General features: G+C 41.7%; 2 protein-coding genes and 1 long non-coding RNA gene across 22 annotated transcripts in view; 2 read left to right on the top strand and 1 right to left on the bottom strand.

The window, feature by feature from the left end:
- Sls (sallimus) overlaps positions 1–11,746 on the top strand; it is a 210,430-nt gene extending 198,684 nt beyond the window's left edge. For 9 of the 10 annotated variants that reach the window (XM_076829834.1, XM_076829762.1, XM_076829808.1 and 6 more), the window contains 23 exons: positions 163–210; positions 307–420; positions 511–663; positions 965–1,328; positions 1,663–1,978; positions 2,119–2,407; positions 3,244–3,376; positions 3,517–3,953; positions 4,211–4,480; positions 4,796–5,174; positions 5,253–5,407; positions 5,500–5,790; positions 5,874–6,015; positions 6,143–6,412; positions 6,668–7,113; positions 7,230–7,529; positions 7,609–7,763; positions 7,867–8,017; positions 8,905–8,982; positions 9,066–9,170; positions 9,248–9,445; positions 9,532–9,837; positions 10,072–11,746. In XM_076829834.1, the coding sequence (XP_076685949.1) occupies positions 163–210; positions 307–420; positions 511–663; positions 965–1,328; positions 1,663–1,978; positions 2,119–2,407; positions 3,244–3,376; positions 3,517–3,953; positions 4,211–4,480; positions 4,796–5,174; positions 5,253–5,407; positions 5,500–5,790; positions 5,874–6,015; positions 6,143–6,412; positions 6,668–7,113; positions 7,230–7,529; positions 7,609–7,763; positions 7,867–8,017; positions 8,905–8,982; positions 9,066–9,170; positions 9,248–9,445; positions 9,532–9,837; positions 10,072–10,274 (5,303 nt within the window). In that variant the 3' untranslated portion in view covers positions 10,275–11,746. The remainder of the gene's footprint in view (positions 1–162; positions 211–306; positions 421–510; positions 664–964; positions 1,329–1,662; positions 1,979–2,118; positions 2,408–3,243; positions 3,377–3,516; positions 3,954–4,210; positions 4,481–4,795; positions 5,175–5,252; positions 5,408–5,499; positions 5,791–5,873; positions 6,016–6,142; positions 6,413–6,667; positions 7,114–7,229; positions 7,530–7,608; positions 7,764–7,866; positions 8,018–8,904; positions 8,983–9,065; positions 9,171–9,247; positions 9,446–9,531; positions 9,838–10,071) is intronic. The other variant, XM_076829752.1, reaches the window with a different exon arrangement.
- The window catches only part of LOC143378352 (uncharacterized), a 63,562-nt gene extending 51,545 nt beyond the window's left edge, over positions 1–12,017 (bottom strand). Inside the window, exon 1 of the long non-coding RNA XR_013088248.1 lies at positions 11,877–12,017. This is a non-coding gene — a long non-coding RNA (uncharacterized LOC143378352). The remainder of the gene's footprint in view (positions 1–11,876) is intronic.
- Positions 12,018–12,156: 139 nt separating this feature from the next.
- Positions 12,157–20,965, top strand: Prp4k (Pre-mRNA processing factor 4 kinase). Of its 11 annotated transcripts, none has more exons than XM_076829934.1 (16): positions 12,157–12,293; positions 12,833–13,015; positions 13,297–13,543; positions 13,755–14,236; positions 14,306–14,978; positions 15,053–15,403; positions 15,469–15,554; positions 15,636–15,782; positions 15,862–16,015; positions 16,104–16,356; positions 17,348–17,586; positions 17,748–17,948; positions 18,311–18,434; positions 18,535–18,679; positions 19,659–19,735; positions 20,213–20,965. In XM_076829934.1, exons 1-12 carry the CDS (start codon positions 12,289–12,291, stop codon positions 17,946–17,948), a joined length of 3,021 nt encoding a protein of 1,006 aa, XP_076686049.1. In that variant the 5' UTR covers positions 12,157–12,288; the 3' UTR covers positions 18,311–18,434; positions 18,535–18,679; positions 19,659–19,735; positions 20,213–20,965. The 11 variants fall into 11 exon arrangements, with proteins under 11 accessions (XP_076686049.1, XP_076686048.1, XP_076686053.1 ...); XM_076829933.1 differs by having other exon boundaries at positions 18,532–18,679; XM_076829938.1 differs by lacking the exon at positions 18,311–18,434.
- Positions 20,966–21,856: the final 891 nt, after the last annotated feature.

Genomic DNA, 21,856 nt, shown 5'->3' with positions numbered 1-21,856 from the left:
ACCATGATATGTTATCGCTTCGATTTCACGCATACATTAAACGGAGAGTTGATCGTGTTCACGGTTTATCGATCTACGACTCTGTCTTACGATCTGTATTGTTTGCTTCGGACGGGTTCTTTTCAATAGCGAATAGTTAAATGTTTGTTTGAAACTTTGCAGAAGAGGCCACGCTTAGCATCACTAGGGAAGAGGACATTTCAGAAGAAGGTACGTTCAGTTTCGCATTGAGTGTTAGAGGAATTAGAAGTACTTGCTTTTAAGTGGTTCCAAGAATTTACACGATTGTTTATTGCTATCGTTTAGAAGAAATCGAGTATGTTGTTCGCGATGGCGATACGATGTTCTCCATTTGCTCGTATGTGGCGGAAACCGACGAAGCCATCAATCTGGTCGAAGGGGAAAGGGTTTACGTCATCGGTAAGTTTGTATTTATGTAGCATTGAAGGAATGTTTAATGACAATCGAAATGATGGAGATGGGATAATTGTCTGTGTGATACGATTTCAGATCACACGAATCAAGACTGGTGGTTCGTAAAGAAGCACTTGACGGACGAGAAGGGTTGGGTACCTGCGCAGTATCTTCTCAACGAAGCACATTATACCCTTTATCTGCAGCGCAAATTGCACGAGAAGATCGACAAATTGCCAGTCTTTGAAAGTACGTTCGTTCATATATTTTATTTTCAAAATATCATTATAAATGTTAAACTCTTATTATTTCGTCACGAAATTTATTCATAATAATTATACACATTACCGCGACTTTAAAAGTGGTGTATCATCCTAATTTTACAGTACTGCACAAAACCACTTAATGGTGATCTGGCATCACCCTAATTTTATAATTTTACATGACACCACATAATGGTGGGCTAACATAAAAAATTGCTAATTAAATTCCTTAACAGTTATCGATTAATCACGAATTATCAATTATTGCTTCTCTGTCGATTATCCAGAACCAGCGCCAGGCGAGAAATCAGTGGCACCAAGGTTCATCGAGAAACTACAGCCAATTCACACGCCAGATGGTTACACTATCCAATTCGAGTGCCAAGTGGAAGGTGTACCGAGACCACAGATAACTTGGTTCCGGCAAACCGCCATCATCAAGCCGTCTCCCGATTTCCAGATGTACTATGACGACGACAACGTAGCTACTTTGATTATCAGAGAAGTATTCCCCGAAGACGCTGGCACCTTCACCTGCGTCGCCAAGAACGCTGCCGGATTCGCGTCCAGTACCACAGAGTTAATCGTAGAAGCGCCTCTTTCTGATCATGGATCGGATTTAACTGGTCCAAGCAGGAAGAGTCTATCGAGGTACACTTCCCTTGCATATACTTATTTCAGTCATTTACGATGAAAATTGAGAGGAATAATATAATAAGTTCTCTTCGTAATGATTCTTCCTTCACGTTGTACAACGCCACGTCTCACTAGGTCAATCTTCTCAACTTCTCCATTACCTTTTTTCCTAAATCTGTGGCTTTACCTAACTTTCACGATTGTCAACTCTAAAAGCATTTTGAACTACTTTCACCTAACCAATAGCGCTTAGGATTCTCTCCCCTTAATATGTGTTCTACAGACTACCGAAATATTTGTACACGACTCCGTTTCGATAAACATACACTAAACTTCACTAAACCCACAGAGAATCATCCCTGGCGGACATCTTGGAGGGAATACCACCGACGTTCTCTCGAAAGCCGAAAGCGAAATACGTAAACGAGGGTGAAGACGTGATACTAGAGTGTCGCCTGGTGGCGGTACCTGAGCCTGAAATAGCGTGGTACTACAAGGACACTCAGATCACCACGAAAGAGAACATCGTGGTCGTCACAGAGAGCGACATGCACATGTACTGCAGCGTCATTAAGATCACCAAGGTGCAGAAGAAGCAAGAGGGAAAGTACACCATCGTCGCCAAGAACAGGGAAGGTGAAGCTACCATTGAGATTCCCATGAAGGTTCGTGCATTCGCAATTAAATAATTACATTGCCATCGTCCACTTTCTTCGCCCCCTAAACCTGATATTCAATTAGGCTTGCTTGTATAGATCCAGGCAATTGTGTGTAAGATATTAATGTGCCATTACGTTGAATTTAGGTGAAGACAGGTAAACACGAACCACCAGAGATTTTAGAACCACTGCAGTCTTACGTGGTGAGAGAAGGAGAAACGGTGGTGCTGTCGACTCAAATCGTCGGAAACCCTGCGCCTAAAGTCACCTGGTACAAGAACGGTAAACCACTGAAGGGCTTGACACCGAAACAAGATGGCCACGTGAACACATTGACGCTGATTCAACCCCAAGTGTCAGACACTGGAGATTATTCTGTAGTGGCTACCAACGATCTTGGCACTGCAGAGACGAAGGCCACGTTAACGGTCGAAAGTAAGAATCTTCTTCAGAATCTCTTAGATAAAGTGTCCATTTTTTGCAATTAACGTTTATTGCGCGTTTAGGGGTGTATATTCTGTGGACACTTCTATAGAAAGGAAATTAATTCTTTAGCATTATGCTTTAAGGGGTTGCATACCCCTGGCAGGCCAGAAAATAGGGTCATCCTTATGATTTTGAAAAAAATTATTTTTTGAAAAATGGCAACTACTCAAAGTCAAGCATGTGATTTTTTAGCTAAGTTTTCATCTTCTCTTGTTAATGAAAAACAAAGCAAGACACTAATAGAAAAATCGTCTCGACAAATCGGTTCGGTAATCTTTGATATATTTTTGATACCGTAATTGCTGTAACTATGAAGAGACCTTGGGAGAAGGGGCTACTATGGCACCACTTCTTAAGATATGAAATGTCTCTTTGAAGAGAAACAGCTTAATTTATACGCAGCAAGGTGTATATCCTGATTTTTAAAAATAACGTTTCTTTATACGAAAAAAAAATCATAAAAATGACCCTATTTTCCGACCTGTCAAGGGTATGGTACCCCTTAAAAAAATTATGCTTCGCATCGATTGACTTTAGTGATCCTACATCACGCTTATACTGATCCCGCAAAATGCTTGGCTAATATGTTTTTCAGTACACTTGAAGTCGTCGCTGTCCATTAATATCCAACAGCACGTCTACGAACACGTCACTGTAACGAAGGGTAGGATATGCTTCTGCTTCTGCTTGCATCAATTTCTAATCAACACCTTGCATACATGAAAAATCGATATCGTTAAAGGTGCTAACACCTTGTGGGTATTAATGTATCATATATTCTTCAGAAATACCAAGTGGAGCTCCAGAACCGCCACTGTTCACGGAACGGTTCCAAGAACTCACCGTCCCAGAGAAGGGCACCTTCAAACTGCTGGCAAAGGTTACTGGAAATCCTGTACCAGAAGTCACGTGGTTAAGGTATAATTTTCTCCGTTTACTCACTCCCAACTACCTGCATTCAATAATAAATTATTCGACCCTCTCTGTGGTTCCTTAATAGTTACAGTTAATCTTTCCCTGGAAAGGCTACAGAACTAACGATTATTGTTTTCGAATAGGAACAACAAGCCCTTGGAGAAATCCCCCAACATCACAGAAACCTACGACGGCGAAAACATCGCACTAGAGATTCGGAACGCGGACTCGGAAGTCGATAGTGGCGATTACAAATGCATCGCCAGCAATCCTGTTGGAAAAACGTCGCACGGCGCAAGAGTCACAGTAGACGTCGACAAGGTGACATTCACGAAGACACTGGAGAAGGAGGTCGTGGTAGATGAGTACAGACCTCTGGAGCTGGCTTGCGAGACGTCTCACACCGTCTCCCCAAAATGGTGGCACAATGATAAAGAGGTCAGCGGTATGGATCACCGCATTATCATTGAGGAAGGACGAGTGCACAAGCTGGTGATCAAGAAGACAGGCACCACCGACGAAGGCACTTACAAGTGCACTGTCAAGAATCAATCGACATCCAGCAAAGTCACGGTGAAAGGTACGGATTTTTATGCAGTTATCAATTATCAAAGTCTGAGGAATTAGAAATTCTGTTGGGAATTGTTTATCGAATCGCTAAAAGGGACGCAGCCAAATGCGGACGCAGACGAATACGGTTCTGTTGTCAGATTCTGCTCCCCAAATTTGGCTATCAGGGGACTTCATCTTGAAAACTGGAGCTTCTTTTAACTTTGACCTTGACCGAATAAAAGATGCCGATGGTTTATGGTGAAATATTCAACGTTTTTTGTACAGCCACCAAACCAGAGTTCGTGAAGAAGCTTCTAGACTGCGAGGTGAAGGAACTCGAGGTCGCCATTTTGGAGGTCGAGATCACGTCGCAGACGGCAGACGTGAAGTGGTTCAAGGACGGCGAACCCCTGGGTCCAAGGAAAGAAAAATTGGAGTTCGTGAAAGAGGGAACGGTGAGAAAGTTGCTGATTAGGAGCACCTCTGTTCATGATGAAGGAGAGTACACGTGCCGCTTGCCGGATGAAGAGTGTGCAGCGGAAGTCATTGTCGTTGGTAAGTATTGGCCTGCCGTATTATGAGAATTTAAGAAGAAACTAAAATTTCCAGTAATCTAAAGGCACAAAAATAAATTGAGAAATATAAAACTGATTTTGATGAAGTTCGACATTACTTGTAGAATTAAAAATACAAGATTCAGAACTCGTAAAGTCGTAATGATGGTCGAAGGTGGACTACTCGAGACACGCTACTATTTTACCTTAACAATAGTACCTAATACTATTGATAATCTCAACTATTATGCACCATTAGAATATTAAAAGCATCCAATGCCAAAGTGCTATCAAGCTGCTTTTCCAACCATTCCAGAACTGCCACCAGAGATTATCACAAAGATGCAGGACGTGACGATAGCAAGGGGCGAGAGAGCAACTTTCGAGATCGAATTAACTAAGGGCGACGCGCTGGTACGCTGGTTCAAAGATGGGCAAGAGTTACAGTTCTCCGAACACGTTCAACTATCAATCGATGGCAAGAGGCAGAAACTGAAGGTCTACGACACAGAGCCAGAAGATGCAGGCGTTTACTCTTGCCAGGTTGGCCAGCAGACGTCTGCAGCCAAGCTGACTGTCGAGGAACCTGGAGTGGACTTCATCACAAGACTGCCAGATGTGACTCTGGTGCCTCTGAACGCTGACGCAGTTTTCGTCATCGAACTGTCGCAGGACGTTCCAGTCACGTGGCTTAAGTAAGACGAAAAAGGAATCTTCTATATATTAATCCACCAGCATTAAACGAACTGTAATCTAATCGCATGATATTGCAGGAAAACGGAAGTGATCAAGGAGTCGCCGAAATACACCATCGTCGACGAAGGCACCGTGAAGAAATTGATCGTCAAGAAGTGCACAACTGAAGACATCTCTGAATACACAGCTGTAGTGACGAACGTGAAGTCGTCATCGAAATTGAGAGTTGAAGGTACGATTGCGTGCAGGCTGAAGGAAATTAAAAGCGACCGAAACGGTAACTGTCGAAGCATGAATTAATTTCACGTCTGGGAACGTTTTCAGTGATCGAGACGCCACCGAAGATCAACCCAGACACACCGAAGAAATACAAGGTGAGTAAGGGCGACGATGTTGAGATCGTCGTGAAATACACTGGAACGCCGAAGCCAACTGACGAATGGACAGTGAATGGCCACGTGGTCACGAAGTCTAAACGAGTCGTGCCGTCGATCAACGAGGAATCCGCGACCTTGACCATCAAGAAGATCCAGGAGGAGGACGTCGGTGATTACACTTTGAAGCTGGTGAACCACGTCGGTGAGAGCAGTATCGAAATCAACGTCGTCATAGTGCGTGAGTATCGTGATTGTATTCCGACTGTAGATTCAGAAATTTGTTGAAGAAATACTTGTTTCTATGGGATCGTGTTTGTACAGAGGTACCAAGCGCACCTGGTGCACCAGAACCATTGGAGACAACAGACACCAGTGTCACTCTTCACTGGATGAAACCAGAGTCAGATGGAAATTCACCTATCGTTGAGTATGTTTTGGAGCACCAAGAGAAGACTGAAACATCGTAAGTATATCTTTCCAAAGTTCAGGGATTAACGATCAGCATCGTGGTCACTGTGATTTGAAAATTCTTAATACTGTGTGGTAGAATGAACATGGCATGCAAGTGAATTATTCTTTTTTATCTGAAGATGGACCCAGGTTACGGAGAAGATAGTAGAGACAACCCACAAAGTGACGAAATTAACCACAAACAAAGAATACACCTTCCGAGTGACGGCCGTGAACGAAGCAGGCCCAGGTGAAACATCGCCTGCATCTCCTTACGTGAAGATATCGAAACCCTCGGCTGAAGAACCACCGAGCATCCTCGAACCCCTGAAGAGCGTGGTCGTGGGCCTCAGGGAAACTGTCACGCTTTCGTGCGTCATTGGTGGAACACCAATGCCTGAGATCACGTGGTACGAACTTCACTCAATTCCATAAAAGTCACAGAAAAATCTACCGACCAGAACTTGAATAATTCAAATAAGAAAGGGAATGTATGGTTTACATATCTCGAAAGTCTTCTTAATTATAAGAGAAACTACTCCGTCGTGCGGATTTCGCTGAAATTAATTTTTATACGATTCTCCAGGTTTCCTTAGATATCAAGGTAGCGAAGAGTACTCTGTAGAAACCAGGCAGTAATATTAATCAAGAGTAAACTGTTTCAGGTTGAAGAACGGCGAAACATTCGAGGACAGCAGCGTCACGTACGAGAACCGCGTGGCGAAGTATACCATTACGGAGACAACAGAGACCTCGTCAGCAAGCTTTACAGTGAAGGCAAAGAACACCGTAGGAACAGCGGAGACAACGTGCGAGCTGACGGTGCAGGAAGCACCGAAGATCACCTTCGACGAGAGCTTGGCGAGCCAGAACTTGCCAGTGAACAGCCAATGGAAGGTCGAGATCCAGGCCAGCGGGTTCCCGAGACCAGAAGTAACGTGGTCGAAGAACAACAAGAAAGTTGTCGACAAACGAGTGTCCATTCGAACCGAAGAAAGAACCTCTACCATTTCTATTTCTTCTCTGGTTAGAGAAGACACTGCCACTTACACCTCGAAGGCAACGAACCAAGCTGGTAGCTCTTCGGTCGACCTCCATCTTAGAGTTATAGGTGGGTTTTAAATAACGTACCATTTTTATTATCTCCCTAATGTCTCCTCTGTTCGAATGCGATGTGAATTCATGTTCGCCAGAGTGTTTACATAACTGCTGTTGGGAATTTTTTAGACAAGCCAAGCAAACCGCAAGGACCAGTTATTTTCAAGGAAATCAGGCAAGACCGCGTTACATTGGAGTGGCGGCCACCAGCGGATGACGGTGGCATAGAGCTCGAGAAGTATACCATCGAGAAATGCGAGCCAGGCAAGGCATGGATGAAGGTCGTCGACATCGACAAAGAAGTGGAAAGCTTCTGCGTGCACAAACTGCAGCAGAACGCCGAATACAAGTTCAGGATCATCGCCAGGAACGCTGCTGGAGCGTCCGAGCCGTTGGAGTCTGATACAGTGAAGATGAGAACTTCCTTCGGTAATTATAGTTTCTGTTCCATAAGGAATTGTGTTCTCCGTACGTTGTGTTAATTGCGTGTGAATGAATTCCTCTGCAGAGCCACCAGGACAACCGAGAGGACCGCTAGAAGTCTCCGGAATGACGAAGACATCCTTCACGATAAAATGGCAGCCTCCAGAAAACGATGGTGGAACACCAATTACAGAGTACACCGTGGAGATGAAGGAGGAATCGAAGAAGGCTTGGCAAAAGGTTAATAGAGATGCTCTGGAACCCTTTGCTTATTATGAAAAGATTGTAGGCAGAAGAGTGAGGAGTTGAATGACGGTATTCCCGGTTCATTTGATGCTTGCAGGTCGGCAGCACCAAACACGAGGTGACCAATTTCAGTGTGTCAAACTTGAAGACAGATGTGCCGTACAACTTCAGGATAACGGCGAAGAACAGCGTTGGTGCTGGCCCTCCATACGTCGCTGAAGAACCGATTGCAGCGGGCAAACGAATCAGTAAGCCAATAAAAATACATCTATTCGAGATTATAATATTAATCGCTTGAAATATTTGCTGGCTTAATTGAGCAGGGTAGGCAATTCGATTTAGTTTAATAAGGAAACTCGTAATGTCCTAGTAGGGACTTTATGATGCTTGACTGCTATTAATCTGTTAAATGCCTGTACCTTCGCGCAGTGACGGATTTAAGGATAAATGCCCAGGTGGCGAACCTTCTACGGGGCATATTTTTGTCGGGAAAATGAAGAGGTAGTTTACTAAAAACGGGCTAAGGGGACTAGTAGGGATTGCAAACCGGTAAATCGGTAAATCGGTTTGAAGTTTTTTTCACTGATAACGTAGTAGATGTCGACGGAATTATGCGCTATATATATGCGCTACATTGCTATACATCCAATTTTTACCGGTAAATCGTCAAATTTTTACCGGTAATTTGATAAATTATGTATTTCTCGATATTTACCGGTAAATTACGTATTTCTCGATATTTACCGGTAAATTACGTATTTCTCGATATTTACCGGTAAATTACGTATTTCTCGATATTTACCGGTAAATTACGTATTTCTCGATATTTACCGGTAAATTACGTATTTCTCGATATTTACCGGTAAATTACGTATTTCTCGATATTTGCCGGTAGATCGCGGGAAATAGTAGCGCATAATTCCGTCGATATCTACTATGTTATCAGTGAAAAAAAGCTTCAAACCGATTTACCGATTTACCGGTTTGCAATCCCTAGGGACTAGTATAGAAAAGAATATAGCGTTTGGATAAGATCATAATTTTATTCTGAAAATGGGGCCCTTCTAAATCCGCCACTGTCTTCGCACCTAATATACTCTTAAGGCTTCGCTTATTTAATGCTATTGCTCATCAGAAATAACAAAGCTCAACGAAAACAGCATGTACGCTCTGCTGGGTATATTCCCGCCATCGAAAATGGTCATCAGCAAGAGTAAGTGACGATCCCGACTTCCTACGCTACTTATCATCAGACACTCCACATTCCCTTGATTAAACGTGGATAATCATTTTTAGCACCACCATCGAGCCCACAGCACGTGCACGTGACGAACGTCACCAGCAAGAGCGTCACCCTCAGCTGGTCCCCGCCAGCCAGCAACGGCGGCACCGAGCTTACAGGTAAGTTTAACATAATAGAACGTCTACGAGCAAGCAATGTTGAGATGGAGTAACTATGCGCTCGTTATTTCCAACAGGATACGTAATCGAGAAGAGACCGCTAATAGGAAAAGGAGCAAGATGGACGAAGATCGTCACTCTGGACGCCACTACGCTTCAATACTGCGCGGAGAACTTGAAGGAGAGCGAATTCCTCTTCAGGATCTTCGCTGAGAACAATATGGGCCTCAGTTTGCCTACCAACTCGGAACCAGTCACCTTGAAGACCCACGCCAGTGAGTGGCCAGTGTTTCTCTCAGAGATTCCAATTCTTTCGTTAACTTCTATCGCGATCGAGTGGAGATTAATACGTTCCTTTCAGGTGTACCGTCGCCACCCACCGCGCCGTTGGAGATCAGACAGATAGCGGCGAACACAGTGGTGATTTCCTGGGGGAGACCGGAGTCAGACGGTGGCGCGCCACTGGAGGGCTACAAGATCGCCATCAGGGACTCGAAGAAGACGATGTGGATGGAGGTAGGGCGAGTGAACGCGGATGTACAGAAGCTGAACATCAGGGACCTCCAGGAGAACCACATGTACCTAATCAGGATCTTCGCCAGGAACGAGATCGGCCTCAGCGATCCTTTGGAGTCTGATGAGCCGGTCAAGATCATACCAGTCTCCGGTACGACCACTTTACGTTCTCTTTCCGAATTTTTATTCCAAGCAACATCTGCGCTACATGCAAGACAATTAATCTTCTGGTTCCCTCGGTAGATTTCTTATAAAGTGCGCAGGCGATCCTAAAGATTAAGCCCAACAAATATGTTTAACAAAGTCTTCCTAACAAAATTCTTACTCAATCTTTCCTCAACTCTACCTCCACAAGCCTCACCATTTAATTGAACTCGTTCTGCAGAACTGGCGGTAGTGGAGCCGATCGCAGAAGCCACGGAGAAGGGTGAAACCGCGTCCGTGAGCTTCAGCACGGAGAACACGAGTTCTTGGCTTCGAGAGCACAACATGGACGCCGACATACGCTCGTACGCGAGGGCGAGGCTTCTCAGACAAGACGAGTACTTCTTCCGCATTTGGCACTACGCTAAGAAACTCTTCGAATAAGCATTTCTACCGATCGATGGCGGATAGAGTTGGAACCTTCCTATCGCGGACCACAAGAATTTAAGGCATAATTACTTAAGCCCCGATAGAAAGAAAACAGAAAGAGGAATCGTCACGGAACAATTTTAGCATGAAAGTTCTTCTTCTTCCAAAGGGCATTCGAATCCGTTGTATTTTGGGAATTATTAGCTTCTTCTTCCACGAACTTTTTACTACATTTTCGAATTTCGATCTCCCACGGGAACACCGTCGTGCGCGAGCAACGAACGAACAGCAATGCCATTGAATTGTTCCTCTCTAGAATCAAAAGCGTAGCGACTAGATTTATACGTTAGAGTCGATACTGGATGGGTGTAGAATCTAGTCAGCCTAGAGTATAATGTATTTTTTTCTCTCTCTTTTAAACGGACCAAGACTTCCTCACGCAACATTTGGAATCGATACCCAGAGCCAGAGAGCCACGTTTAGCTCCTCCGGCTCGCGAGATAATCGCCATCTTTCAATAGCCGCGCGGCTGGAAGCTCGAGTCGAATGGGAAAAGCGCTTCGATGTGTTTATTTTCTAAAAGAAAACAAAGAAACGATATCGCGAGCTCTCGCGATGGCCCCTTTCAATAAACGCATTTCTTTTTAAAAGGTTACGTAGAGGATAAATAAACGTAACAATTAAAGATTATTATTATTACTATTCATCGCGAAGCTTCGCCATACTGTTCCTTCGTTTCGCGTGCTGCGTGAATGTTTCGTCAGCAGCTTAAAGAATGCGAATCGATAAATAAAGCGTGTCGAAGCGTTCTGCTGTTCGCGCGAATTTCCAACCGCTCGAATACTCACGTTACATTTAAGAAAGGAACGTCCTAACTTCCTCGAGATTCCATTTCGTACGAAGCACGCTCTCTTGTCGAGCTGTCGATGGAAAATCCTAATGATCAACCCCCGAGACTCGGAACGTCGAAGAATGTGATAATCGATCGCTCGTAATGGAGTACCTAATGTAAAGAAGTGATTTAGCAACGATTAAGGATACTTGAACTCCTCAACCTCTATCCTATCCAATTCAATCCACTTATTACCCTCACCTGGATCCTTTGTATTTATATACATACTATATATATATATATATATATGGCGGACGGAAAGCAACGTTCAGTTACACACCCGAGTTTGCGAGGATTACTTTTAGTATTTATTCGTAAAGTATAATGTATATTTAATTGCTACTCGTTATATGATAATTAATCGATAATCGCCGTCGGCGGCTCGAAGCCGACGTGAATACGACTGGTCAATAAGACTAGATGGATATGTATATGTACGCAATATAAATCGAAGAAATGCCACGCGTAGTTGGTGTCGCGAGACGTAAAAAATATAGGCGCAAGAACAACATCGACTATTCACCAACGACGCGTCGCATACTTCGCGTTACACTGTAAGACATTTCTTTTTGCGAATTAAATTATTGCAAATTAATAGACTCTGGCGTTCTTATTTGACTAGTACGAGTGCTATCCTAACTGAATTTAATTATCGGGGATACAGGTTTCCTTTACATTTTCAGTTAGAAGCAGCCTTTTATGAATTCGAAATTTGTTGTCCGTACCCTTGTCAGGAGGCCTGTTCCTTGAACGTGGAGCGCAGGATGGTGACGTCGCGACTTGTTTCGTGGTTCTGTGGGTTTCCATATCCTTACGCCACACGGTTATTGCGCACCAACCTTAATCACTGCTTTAACGCTGTTCTGCCGAGATTTGTGGGTTAAATGATATTCGATTAATGATGGGAACCACGGAAATATGGATGCGGTAATATGCGCGTTCGTAAGTGACGAGAGAACACCGGAAGCGGAAGCAACCCTTCGTTATCGATAGTTCGAGATCCCAATGAGATATCTCGAAATAACACGATCGAACGTACAAGATGGCGGCCCGTTAAAGAGTTCCATATATGCGTGTAGTTGTTTTGTGCAGTGATTCTGTAGTTTTTTTCTTAACAATAATTTACCAAGTATAATCATGGGGTAAGTGGTGAACTTCAACGAGCATTATTACAGCGGTCGGGAAACGTACGATCTCGGTGTATAAAACGATGCATAAGGTAGTCTGTTTACATCGCATATACTTACGTGATCTTCTGTTTATTTTCGGAGTATATGCCGCACGCTTTTCAGAAATCCTTTATGCCTTTCAGCGTTACGTAAAACGGTTGATTGAATTCATAGGGAATGGCTCTTTTCACACGGCGATCTTTGATACGGTTTCGGTGAAAAAAAAAGTAACCTAGTTCTAGCGCCTTACTGTATTCGTGTTTCACAACAATCTCCATTATATACTAGTGGATTGGACTCCGATAAGCATATCACCTTTAAAACAGTTCTCCGGAAAGAGGGAAATTTTACTCTGAATTTATCCTTCGATATATCGTGCAGCTAGAAAACTGTTAACGTGCGAACCATTTCGTCAGATCGCGTTTCAGATCTGGCTGCTGTATGTTAGCTAATTGTATCGATTCGTGCTAATCGTTTCTTGTGTAATTGATAATCGTTCGATTATGTTTCAGTACATCAGATTTAGAATGCTTAGACTCTAAGAGGGACATTGTCGGTATAGATTCCGAGTCCGACATGTTGGCTGACCAAAGAAAGAAGAAGAAAAGAAAGCATAAGCACCACAAGCATAAGAAAGATAAATTAATCGAAAGGGAAGATGGAAAGATTGAACGACAAGAGAGGTACGACGAGAGGTACAACGTTTCGTTATTGTTTAAGTTTTTGCATTCCGGCTTATTCGCTTGTCCGTCGACCACAGATCTTTTACTTAATGCTAGACTTATTGAGCGTGCGACATTGGAATAGGAGGGAATATAGCATAATGATTTCGAAAGCGATAATTTGTTTAATTCTACGATTCGCAGTGCATAACTTCAATTTAAACTTTGATATGTCGTGGAGGCGTACTCGGAGTGCAAAGGGTTAATGATTGTTTGTTATTTCATTCCGAATATTACTGAACACAATATTTTAGAAAGAGGCACAAGAAGCATAAGCGACCTAAGAAAGAAAAGGAAGTTGAGAATGGAACAGTGGATGATAAGACGTCACGCACGATTCAGAAAGACGTTGGTGTAAATGGCAAAGTAAAAAATTCTTTATTAGAAGTAGTTTCCACCGAAGAGAGCGAGGATGAGAAATTAATAGATTTAGATTCGGACGAGGTAGACTGTACAATCATTGAGGATGATATTGATCTAGAAGAGTTAATGAAACAAAAGGTATAGTTCTTTACTTTAAGGGGACCTCCCGGTCTAGAACCCAAAAAAATAGGCGATATTTAGGAATTAATTAAAGGAAATATATATAGTAGTTTTCCTTTAATTAATTCCTAAATATCGCCTATTTTTTTGGGTTCTAGACCGGAAGGTCCCCTTAAGAGCTTTGTGTATAAATATAGAATCTTTTAATTGTATTCGAATCCTTATGTAGGAGCGTCTGCAAGCATGTTTAGTACAATACCTCTCAGATGAATCTGACAAGGAGGATAAAGAGCCCAATCAAGATGAAGTGAAAGCTACGGAAACACCTGATGTTATACTGGTAGAAGATGATAGTGAAAATGACAATATACCCCTTAAGAAACGAGCTAGGAGTAAATCTGGTAGCAGAGAGCGCAAAAAACCAGCAAAACCTGAGAGGCGTGTTGTAGTGGATATGACTAGGGATCGAAGGAGTCGAGATGAGCATAAAGACAAGCGGAGAGATTCAGACAGGAGAAGGGACGACAAAGTACGCCCTAAAGAAGAAGCCAGGAGGGATGATGGTAGAAGGGACGACAGGCAGCCACGAAAGGTGAACGAGAGGCACAGAGAGGATTCCCGAAAGGAGGACAGTAAAAGAAGATCGGAAGACGATAAGCGTAAAGATTCTATAAAAAGAGACGAATCACGCAAAAGAGAACAAGATAGACGGTATGTTAAATGTTATAAACTTGGAGCTTCGGTATATAGTATAATACTTTAATACGTATTTCCTTACAGAGAAGAGGAACGACGGCGGGAACCAGATCACCATAATTCCAGACCCCGCAATGACTATAAACCGTTAGATAGATCCGACAAGGTTGCTGCATCGAGGCGCGATAGTCGCGACAGAGTGGAAAGCCGAGAACGACAGAGTAGTCGTGATCGACAGGCCAGTCGAGATCGTCCGAATAGTCGTGATCGTCGCAGTCGGGACAGGCCTTCCAGCAAAGACCGACCTAGTCGTGATAAGAGAGACAGCAGAGAGCGTCATCCTAGCAGAGATCGACATAGAGAGAGAAGTAGTCGCGATCGGAACGATATACGAGATCGCCGGGACAGCCGAAATCGTGATAGGATTAGGGAGCGCTCGCGAAGTACAAGAAGATCTCGTAGCCCTATTAGAAGTAGACTCGACAGAGAGAGAAACGATAGATATATATCCTCGAGATCGTTGTCTAGAAGTCGAAGGGACAGAGACAAGCATATGAGAGACCATGACCGAGACAGGGAGAAGAATGGTAAGAGAGAGCGTAATGATAAGTACAAAGACTCCCTGTCAGAAGGACTGAAGGTGGAACATTCGGAGACTTCGAGCGAAGAAGATATCAAAGATATTGACATTGAGGAGGAAGAAGACGAGGAGGCGATTATAGACCGTAGAAGAAAACAAAGGGAAGAACTACTCAAGGTATGTTGGCTCTAGAGTGATTTACAAATTCCTAAGATTATAGGATAACGATTCTGCTTTCTGTATTTATCCAGAGGTTAGGCGGGCCAAACGAAGACTCGAATATGTCTGCTGACATAAACACGGTTCCTGCTACTCCGCCTTCAGAGAGTCAATCAAACGTGTCGCAGAAGTCGATAGAACTCCCTTCTAATAACAATGAGTCCACGTCAGAGAGTCACACCCCACCTTTGCCTGAGAAACCAAAGTCACCTCAACTAGTTAAGAAGAGAAAGTCTAGATTTGAAGATGCGCCGCCAGAAGAGACAGATAAAGCCGAAGATGTAAAACCAATGGAGAAAATTAAGCAGGAGGAGAAGCAAAACGCGAAGAAGTCAAACGAGTGGGATATGTTTGCTGAAGCTGATAATATTGGCGATTTTAATGTACGTATATAATCTTTTCTTTGCTTTTCTTCCAGGTTTATTTCAAACGTTACTATTTTCTGCAGAGTCCCACTGTCGAAGGAAAACGACAAGGGGGGCCGGATAATCCAAGTTTAACGGACAATTGGGACGATGCAGAAGGATATTATCGGTAAGACGTTATGCCTGTTTTCTAAGTGTTTCTATCTCTGCCTTCCACTGCAACGTGTAAATAATTTCATTATAATTCTAGGGTGCGAGTAGGCGAGACGTTAGATAACCGATACGTTGTTTACGGATACACGGGTCAAGGTGTGTTTAGTAACGTTGTAAGGGCTAGAGACAGCGCTAGAGGCAATCTTGATGTTGCTGTAAAAATAATCAGGAATAATGAAATAATGTAATTATTTTGTATATTCTAATCCCGTCGAGATGCCAAACCACGATCACTACGGTTACACTTCTCTGTCTCGTTTCAGGCATAGGACAGGTCTTAAGGAATTAGAAATTCTTAGGAAGCTTAACGATGCAGATCCAGAAGACAGATTTCATTGTTTACGACTTTTTAGGCACTTTTTTCACAAGAATCATTTGTGTATGGTTTTCGAACCTTTAGCTATGAATTTAAGAGAGGTAAATACATTTTATTGATCCACTTATCTGCGAACCTACTATACATAGATCTGTTAATAATCGTCTGTTACATGCTCCATTGACGTAGGTTCTGAAAAAGTATGGCAAAGACGTTGGTTTACATGTTAAAGCGGTAAGATCGTATACGCAGCAACTTTTCCTTGCTCTCAAGTTATTAAAACGTGCAAATATTCTGCATGCTGACATCAAACCGGATAACATTCTAGTCAGTGAGAGCAAGCTAGTACTGAAACTCTGCGATTTCGGCTCCGCGTCCCATGCTCACGAGAATGAGATAACACCGTACTTGGTATCAAGATTTTATCGAGCGCCTGAAATTAGTAAGTATCTTTCGTCTCCAGTCTCTCATAGATACATATCCATTAGACTGAACTATATCAATCTCTTGAGTTATTTGCGAATTCTTTTAACATGTTTTACAGGGACCTGGAACGAAATGTTTTTTCGTTTCGGTTCAGCTCCGATCATAATAATTTCGTTTCGGTTAATATCGTTCTTTTTGAAAAAAATTTTGTTTTCATCAGAACGAAAAACAAATTTTGTTCCGAACTCGTTATTTCATTTATAAAAAAAACTCGCATAAACTTATTTTAACAATTTTATTGCCATTGGTACTTATATTATAAAATATTATACGTTATAGTTATGTATTATAGAATATTATATATTATGTCTTATGAAACAAATTTAGAGTTTTGATGCTTTTGGTTGCAAGCCATGCCCACGAGGGCAAGACTCGCAACGCCTCTCCCAGCACCGCAGCCAGCCCTATCAGGGTTCAGACCCCCTTTTTTATCGACACGAAACATGATGAATATAAAGGGTGCGCTCAATTTAAATTTTTTTCACCTGAAGTGTACAGAACGTTATTAGTCGGAATTTTTATTTCGGTTATATCGTTTTCACTCCTGCAACAGGGTTAAGAATTTCGTTACGTTTCTGTTCCGTTCCGGGTCCCTGATGTTTTAATTACATACGATTTGCGAGATTCGATTGACGTAAAAACTCAAGGGGTTAATCTCTACTTACTCACCACTCTTCTACTTTGAACCAGCTTTCGATAGCCGTGGAATAGCATGCTCTTTAGAACACGGCACAAACGGTTCGAAAATGTGTATTATACTCGATACGAACAGACAATTTTTGTAGCGGCTAGATACGTTAGTCGCATATCTTTTCGAGACATTAACGGGAACTCTGTCTGACAGCTCTGATACATTGATCGTACCCAACAGTTGGGGAGATCTCCACTGTCATAGAGATTTAGCAACAGTCACCATATACGTGGAAGTTAACATTGCCGTTTTCTAGTTCTTGGTATACCGTATGATTTCGGCATTGACATGTGGTCCGTGGGATGCACCATATACGAATTGTACACGGGGAAAATAATGTTCTCGGGCAAAACGAACAACCAAATGTTGAAATTCTTCATGGACCTAAAAGGCAAAATGCCTAATAAACTGATTAGGAAGGGCACATTCAAGGACCAACATTTTGACTCTAACTGCAATTTCCTCTACCATGAAGTTGATAAGGTCACGGAGCGGGTAAGTCGTCTTTTTACTGTGCTTTCCCCCCCCCCCCCTCCCCCATTCCTTATTCTTTGCGGTGCGGTAAGTGACCTAATTGATCATGCCTATTCACGAATGGATATTAGACCCATGCAATCGCGTGTAAACTATAAAATCATAGACGCCTGTATTTCTAGGAGAAAGTCGTAGTTATGTCAACGTTGCCTGCCACTCGTGACCTTTGCGCTGAGTTAGGTGGGAACTCCTTGCCGCCAGAGCAGAGTAGAAAAGTTGGACAGCTGAAGGATCTTTTGGAGCGAACGTTAATGCTGGACGCAGGAAAGAGGATTACGGTGAACCACGCCCTGGCTCATCCCTTTATACAAGAAAAGATCTAGGTAACCCTGTCCGGGGTCCTTCCACATCGGAGAATTCATTGACGTAACTTTGCAAAAACAAAAAAGAAAAAAACAAACGTTTGAAATGGCACCGCTAACGATTCGTTGTACACTATAAAACGTACTAACACAAGGCGGTGTCCCCCTTACATTGAATGTCCTGTATCCGGGTTTAGCAGAAAGAGGCGGTGCAAAATTTCACGTTTCGCTCGTTAAGCCTAAAGCAACGAACGGCAACAAGAAACCAAAAAAAATGAAAGGAAACATAATATACGAGTGGAAAGCAACTTATTTTCAATCACACTTGATGTTGTACTCTATCAATCTGAACTGTATTATTTAATCAATGATAACTATTGCAGGTCAATAGAGTGCAATATTTTTATATTACTTATAAAACCACTACACGAACGATGAAATAAAAGTGTTGGAGTCACATCGGCGCATTTATACGGCTCGGGGCAATATAGCGTGTCATCACAGGGCGTAAAGATCTTTTTCGTGAACAATTCTTTTTTTCTTCATTTTCTGAATACCAGTTTCGCTTAGATTTGGTTTATTCTATCTCTTTCTCTGTGCACAGCAGCTATAAAGTAATAGACCAACGATGACGCTAGAAGAAGAGGCTCGCTGAATTACGTGGTAATCGTATTCCTCCGTGGACTGAGATATGAACTGGGAAAAGTGACCGCCTCTTTCAGCACTGGCCATCGATACTTAGCATAATGGTGGTACATAGTATTTTTCTTTTTCTCAATCTTTCGATTTTAAAAATATTAAAGAAAAAAAAGGAAAAGCGCGACTTCTCACGAATAGTATCTCGTATAAATTATTATATCGTAAATCATTTATCGATGAATGCGTTCACGTTCGGGACGAAGGATTTCCGTGTTTGTGAGATTGTAAAACTTTTACGAGTCTGATGATCGTACGAATCACAAACGGTTTTTCTCGTTCTCCTTCTAGCAACAAGGAGACTTGTACTAACAAAAAAAAAAAAGAATACAAATTGTATAGTAAGTAGGTTATTGAAATAAAACGACACATGCTTAAACAGAATGAGAAACGAGCCCTGTATTTTATACTTTCAGTCTTAATCGCGCGAGCATCGCGCGATTAGAGGCACGTACCGTAGACGTATTTGAATCCATAAATAATATATTAAAAACAAAAAAAAAAATTGTAATCTGTTTCTTATTTAGTTACGAGATATAATAGGTAGATAGCGTGTGTTTCAGGAAGTGCTGTAAAATAAGTCGATATGTTATCACACTCAATTATTAATGACCGTTAGTAATCACGGATAATCATTTTCACATCTGACCTTGCATTTATTTAGATATCAATGTAAAGAAACATGACAAAATAATAATGTATATATTTGCACCGAGAACTCGAAGTTTCTAGTATTTACCAATGGATATGTCGCATTGCATACGAACGAGACTTATTTAACACTCGGTATCAACAGGATATAGCGTTCGCATATTTTGTCATAGGATTTATGCTTTCGTTTTAACAGATATAATATATATTAGTGGCATACGATTTTATATCGTGGGCTTCATAAATTTTTTCTTTTTTTTTTCCTTTTATTTAACATTCCGTTACTCATTTGTATAAGATACGACAAGAACGTCAATGCTGTTTGAATGGTTCATGGTATGCATTTCCACGTGGCAATATTGTACGAGGCTGCTTATGTTTCAGATATGAGTCTTCGATTCAAAGCATCGTTAAGCGCGGGTGGACCTTTCGTGGGCTTTTAACGCCGATCCCGTTGCAAGGTATTCTTGGGGGACTGCCTTATGGGATATTTAGTATATCCGTTTCTCATTAAACGACATACGCATAGCGAATCGAGAACCTGCGTAATTGCATCGTGAACAAAAGTCAAATAGCTTTACCGAATCATCCATGCTCTCTGTTCTCCTTGGAGGCAGTTCAAATCCCTCTCGTAGAGACTTGGGTCGTCATGCATCACTTTAAACTTACACTTTCTAAACACTGTAAACGGATGTAAATTGCAGCTTCACTATACCATTACATAATTTGCATAGAGCATGAGTTTACATTTGTAGTCACTTTTCCAATGATTCTAACAATTAACAGACTGCTTTCGTTGAGTTGATATCAGGAAAAAGGGGGGAACATAGACGCTTAGGGCACATTTCAATACAGAAATAAAAAAAAAAATGAATACACAGAAACCCAGACTAGTATATAGTTTTCTAATTGGCAATTTGGTAATGTTTCACTTGTAGCCCTCCCTGTGAGGAGGGGAGGCAATGGAAGAGATGATGAAATCAGTTGGTGGGAAACAATGATGAAGGAAATGATGGGGTGATATCCTCGCGGCACAGCAGCTTGGCAACTGTATTAAAATTGATGCCTATCGCAAACAGGATCGCCAAATGTTTAATTAAGTTTGTATGGGCAGGAAGGTTTGTCATAGAATTTCATTGAGATTAATGAGACCGTAAGTATGTAAACAGGTAAGGTACATGCGTGTGAAGATTATAAATTAGATTGCTAAATGTTAGAAGATAAGTACTGAATTCACCCGTACCTACGCATTTAGGTATTGTATATTACTCATTTGTAGGAAACAGCAAAGAAAACATTATACTAATATTTGTGGCTTTCAGTTTTCAGATCGCTAGAAACCAGCGTATTTAAAGATAATTACAGTTCGATGAATGAATTTTATACGTGAGAAAGTGTTATAATGAGATATGTAATTCGAGATGTGTAACATGGAGCTTACGCACACGCGGAATGGGACAAATAAACTTATTTCACACCGTGTATCGATACAGTATTTTTTATTTTCCAATGGAGAACAAATTACATCTACACCTATATAATATCTACGCCGTTAATGTACATCATTACCGATTTCATATAACATGTGTATCTAATTTATATTAGATTTAGATTTACAATAGATCTTTTCGACGTACTATCATCTGTGTGACAATCGTTTATGTAAGACGCTGAAATACAGGTACATTTTTAAAACGTTTACATTTAGTACGTTACTTCAGAGACCTTAAGGTCGTCGCCCGTTACGCCGAAGCGCAGCGCGGCGACCACGCATCACCCACATGACAGAACAGCGCCGACGAACACTTCGCTTTGGTCGCCGCGCTTCGTTTCGGTGTAATGGGCGACAGCCTTTAAGGGGGTATACCCGTTTGAACCTTCGGAAAATGTATACATTTTGTGGATTTTTTTACAAGTCAACGGTTTGATGCAGATTTCCCGTTTTTTAACTATGTTTACATAGTATTATGAACTACTTATAAAAAAAGTTTCAGTTAAAAAACTATTGTTTTTCGGAAGTTACGGATACATGTCCGAAAGTCTCTCGATTTTAGACGGCTAAACGGTGGCCCTAAAAACTCGCGCTACGTTCAACCAATTTACTTCAAATTTTGCATGCAGAATCATAATAAGATTCCACATCGTCCAACGAAGGCGATTTTGAAAATTTTGAAAAATAAAGAAATGGTGAGAGATCAAAGGTAAAGTTAAATTTTTCTAAGAGAAAAATCCACCTTTTTCCTTTATAAATAATAAACGGGGAATCGAAATAAAAAAAGCCTTCGTTGGACGATGCGGAATCTTATTATGATTCTGCATGCAAAATTTGAAGTGAATTGGTTGAACGTAGCGCGAGTTTTTAGGGCCACCGTTTAGCCGTCTAAAATCGAGAGACTTTCGGACATGTATCCGTAACTTCCGAAAAACAATAGTTTTTTAACTGAAACTTTTTTTATAAGTAGTTCATAATACTATGTAAACATAGTTAAAAAACGGGAAATCTGCATCAAACCGTTGACTTGTAAAAAAATCCACAAAATGTATACATTTTCCGAGGGTTCAAACGGGTATACCCCCTTAAG

Source organism: Andrena cerasifolii, chromosome 1 (genome assembly GCF_050908995.1).
Source record: "Andrena cerasifolii isolate SP2316 chromosome 1, iyAndCera1_principal, whole genome shotgun sequence".
In the NCBI taxonomy this organism is placed as follows: domain Eukaryota; kingdom Metazoa; phylum Arthropoda; class Insecta; order Hymenoptera; family Andrenidae; genus Andrena; species Andrena cerasifolii.
This window is presented reverse-complemented; position numbering and strand designations above follow the sequence as displayed.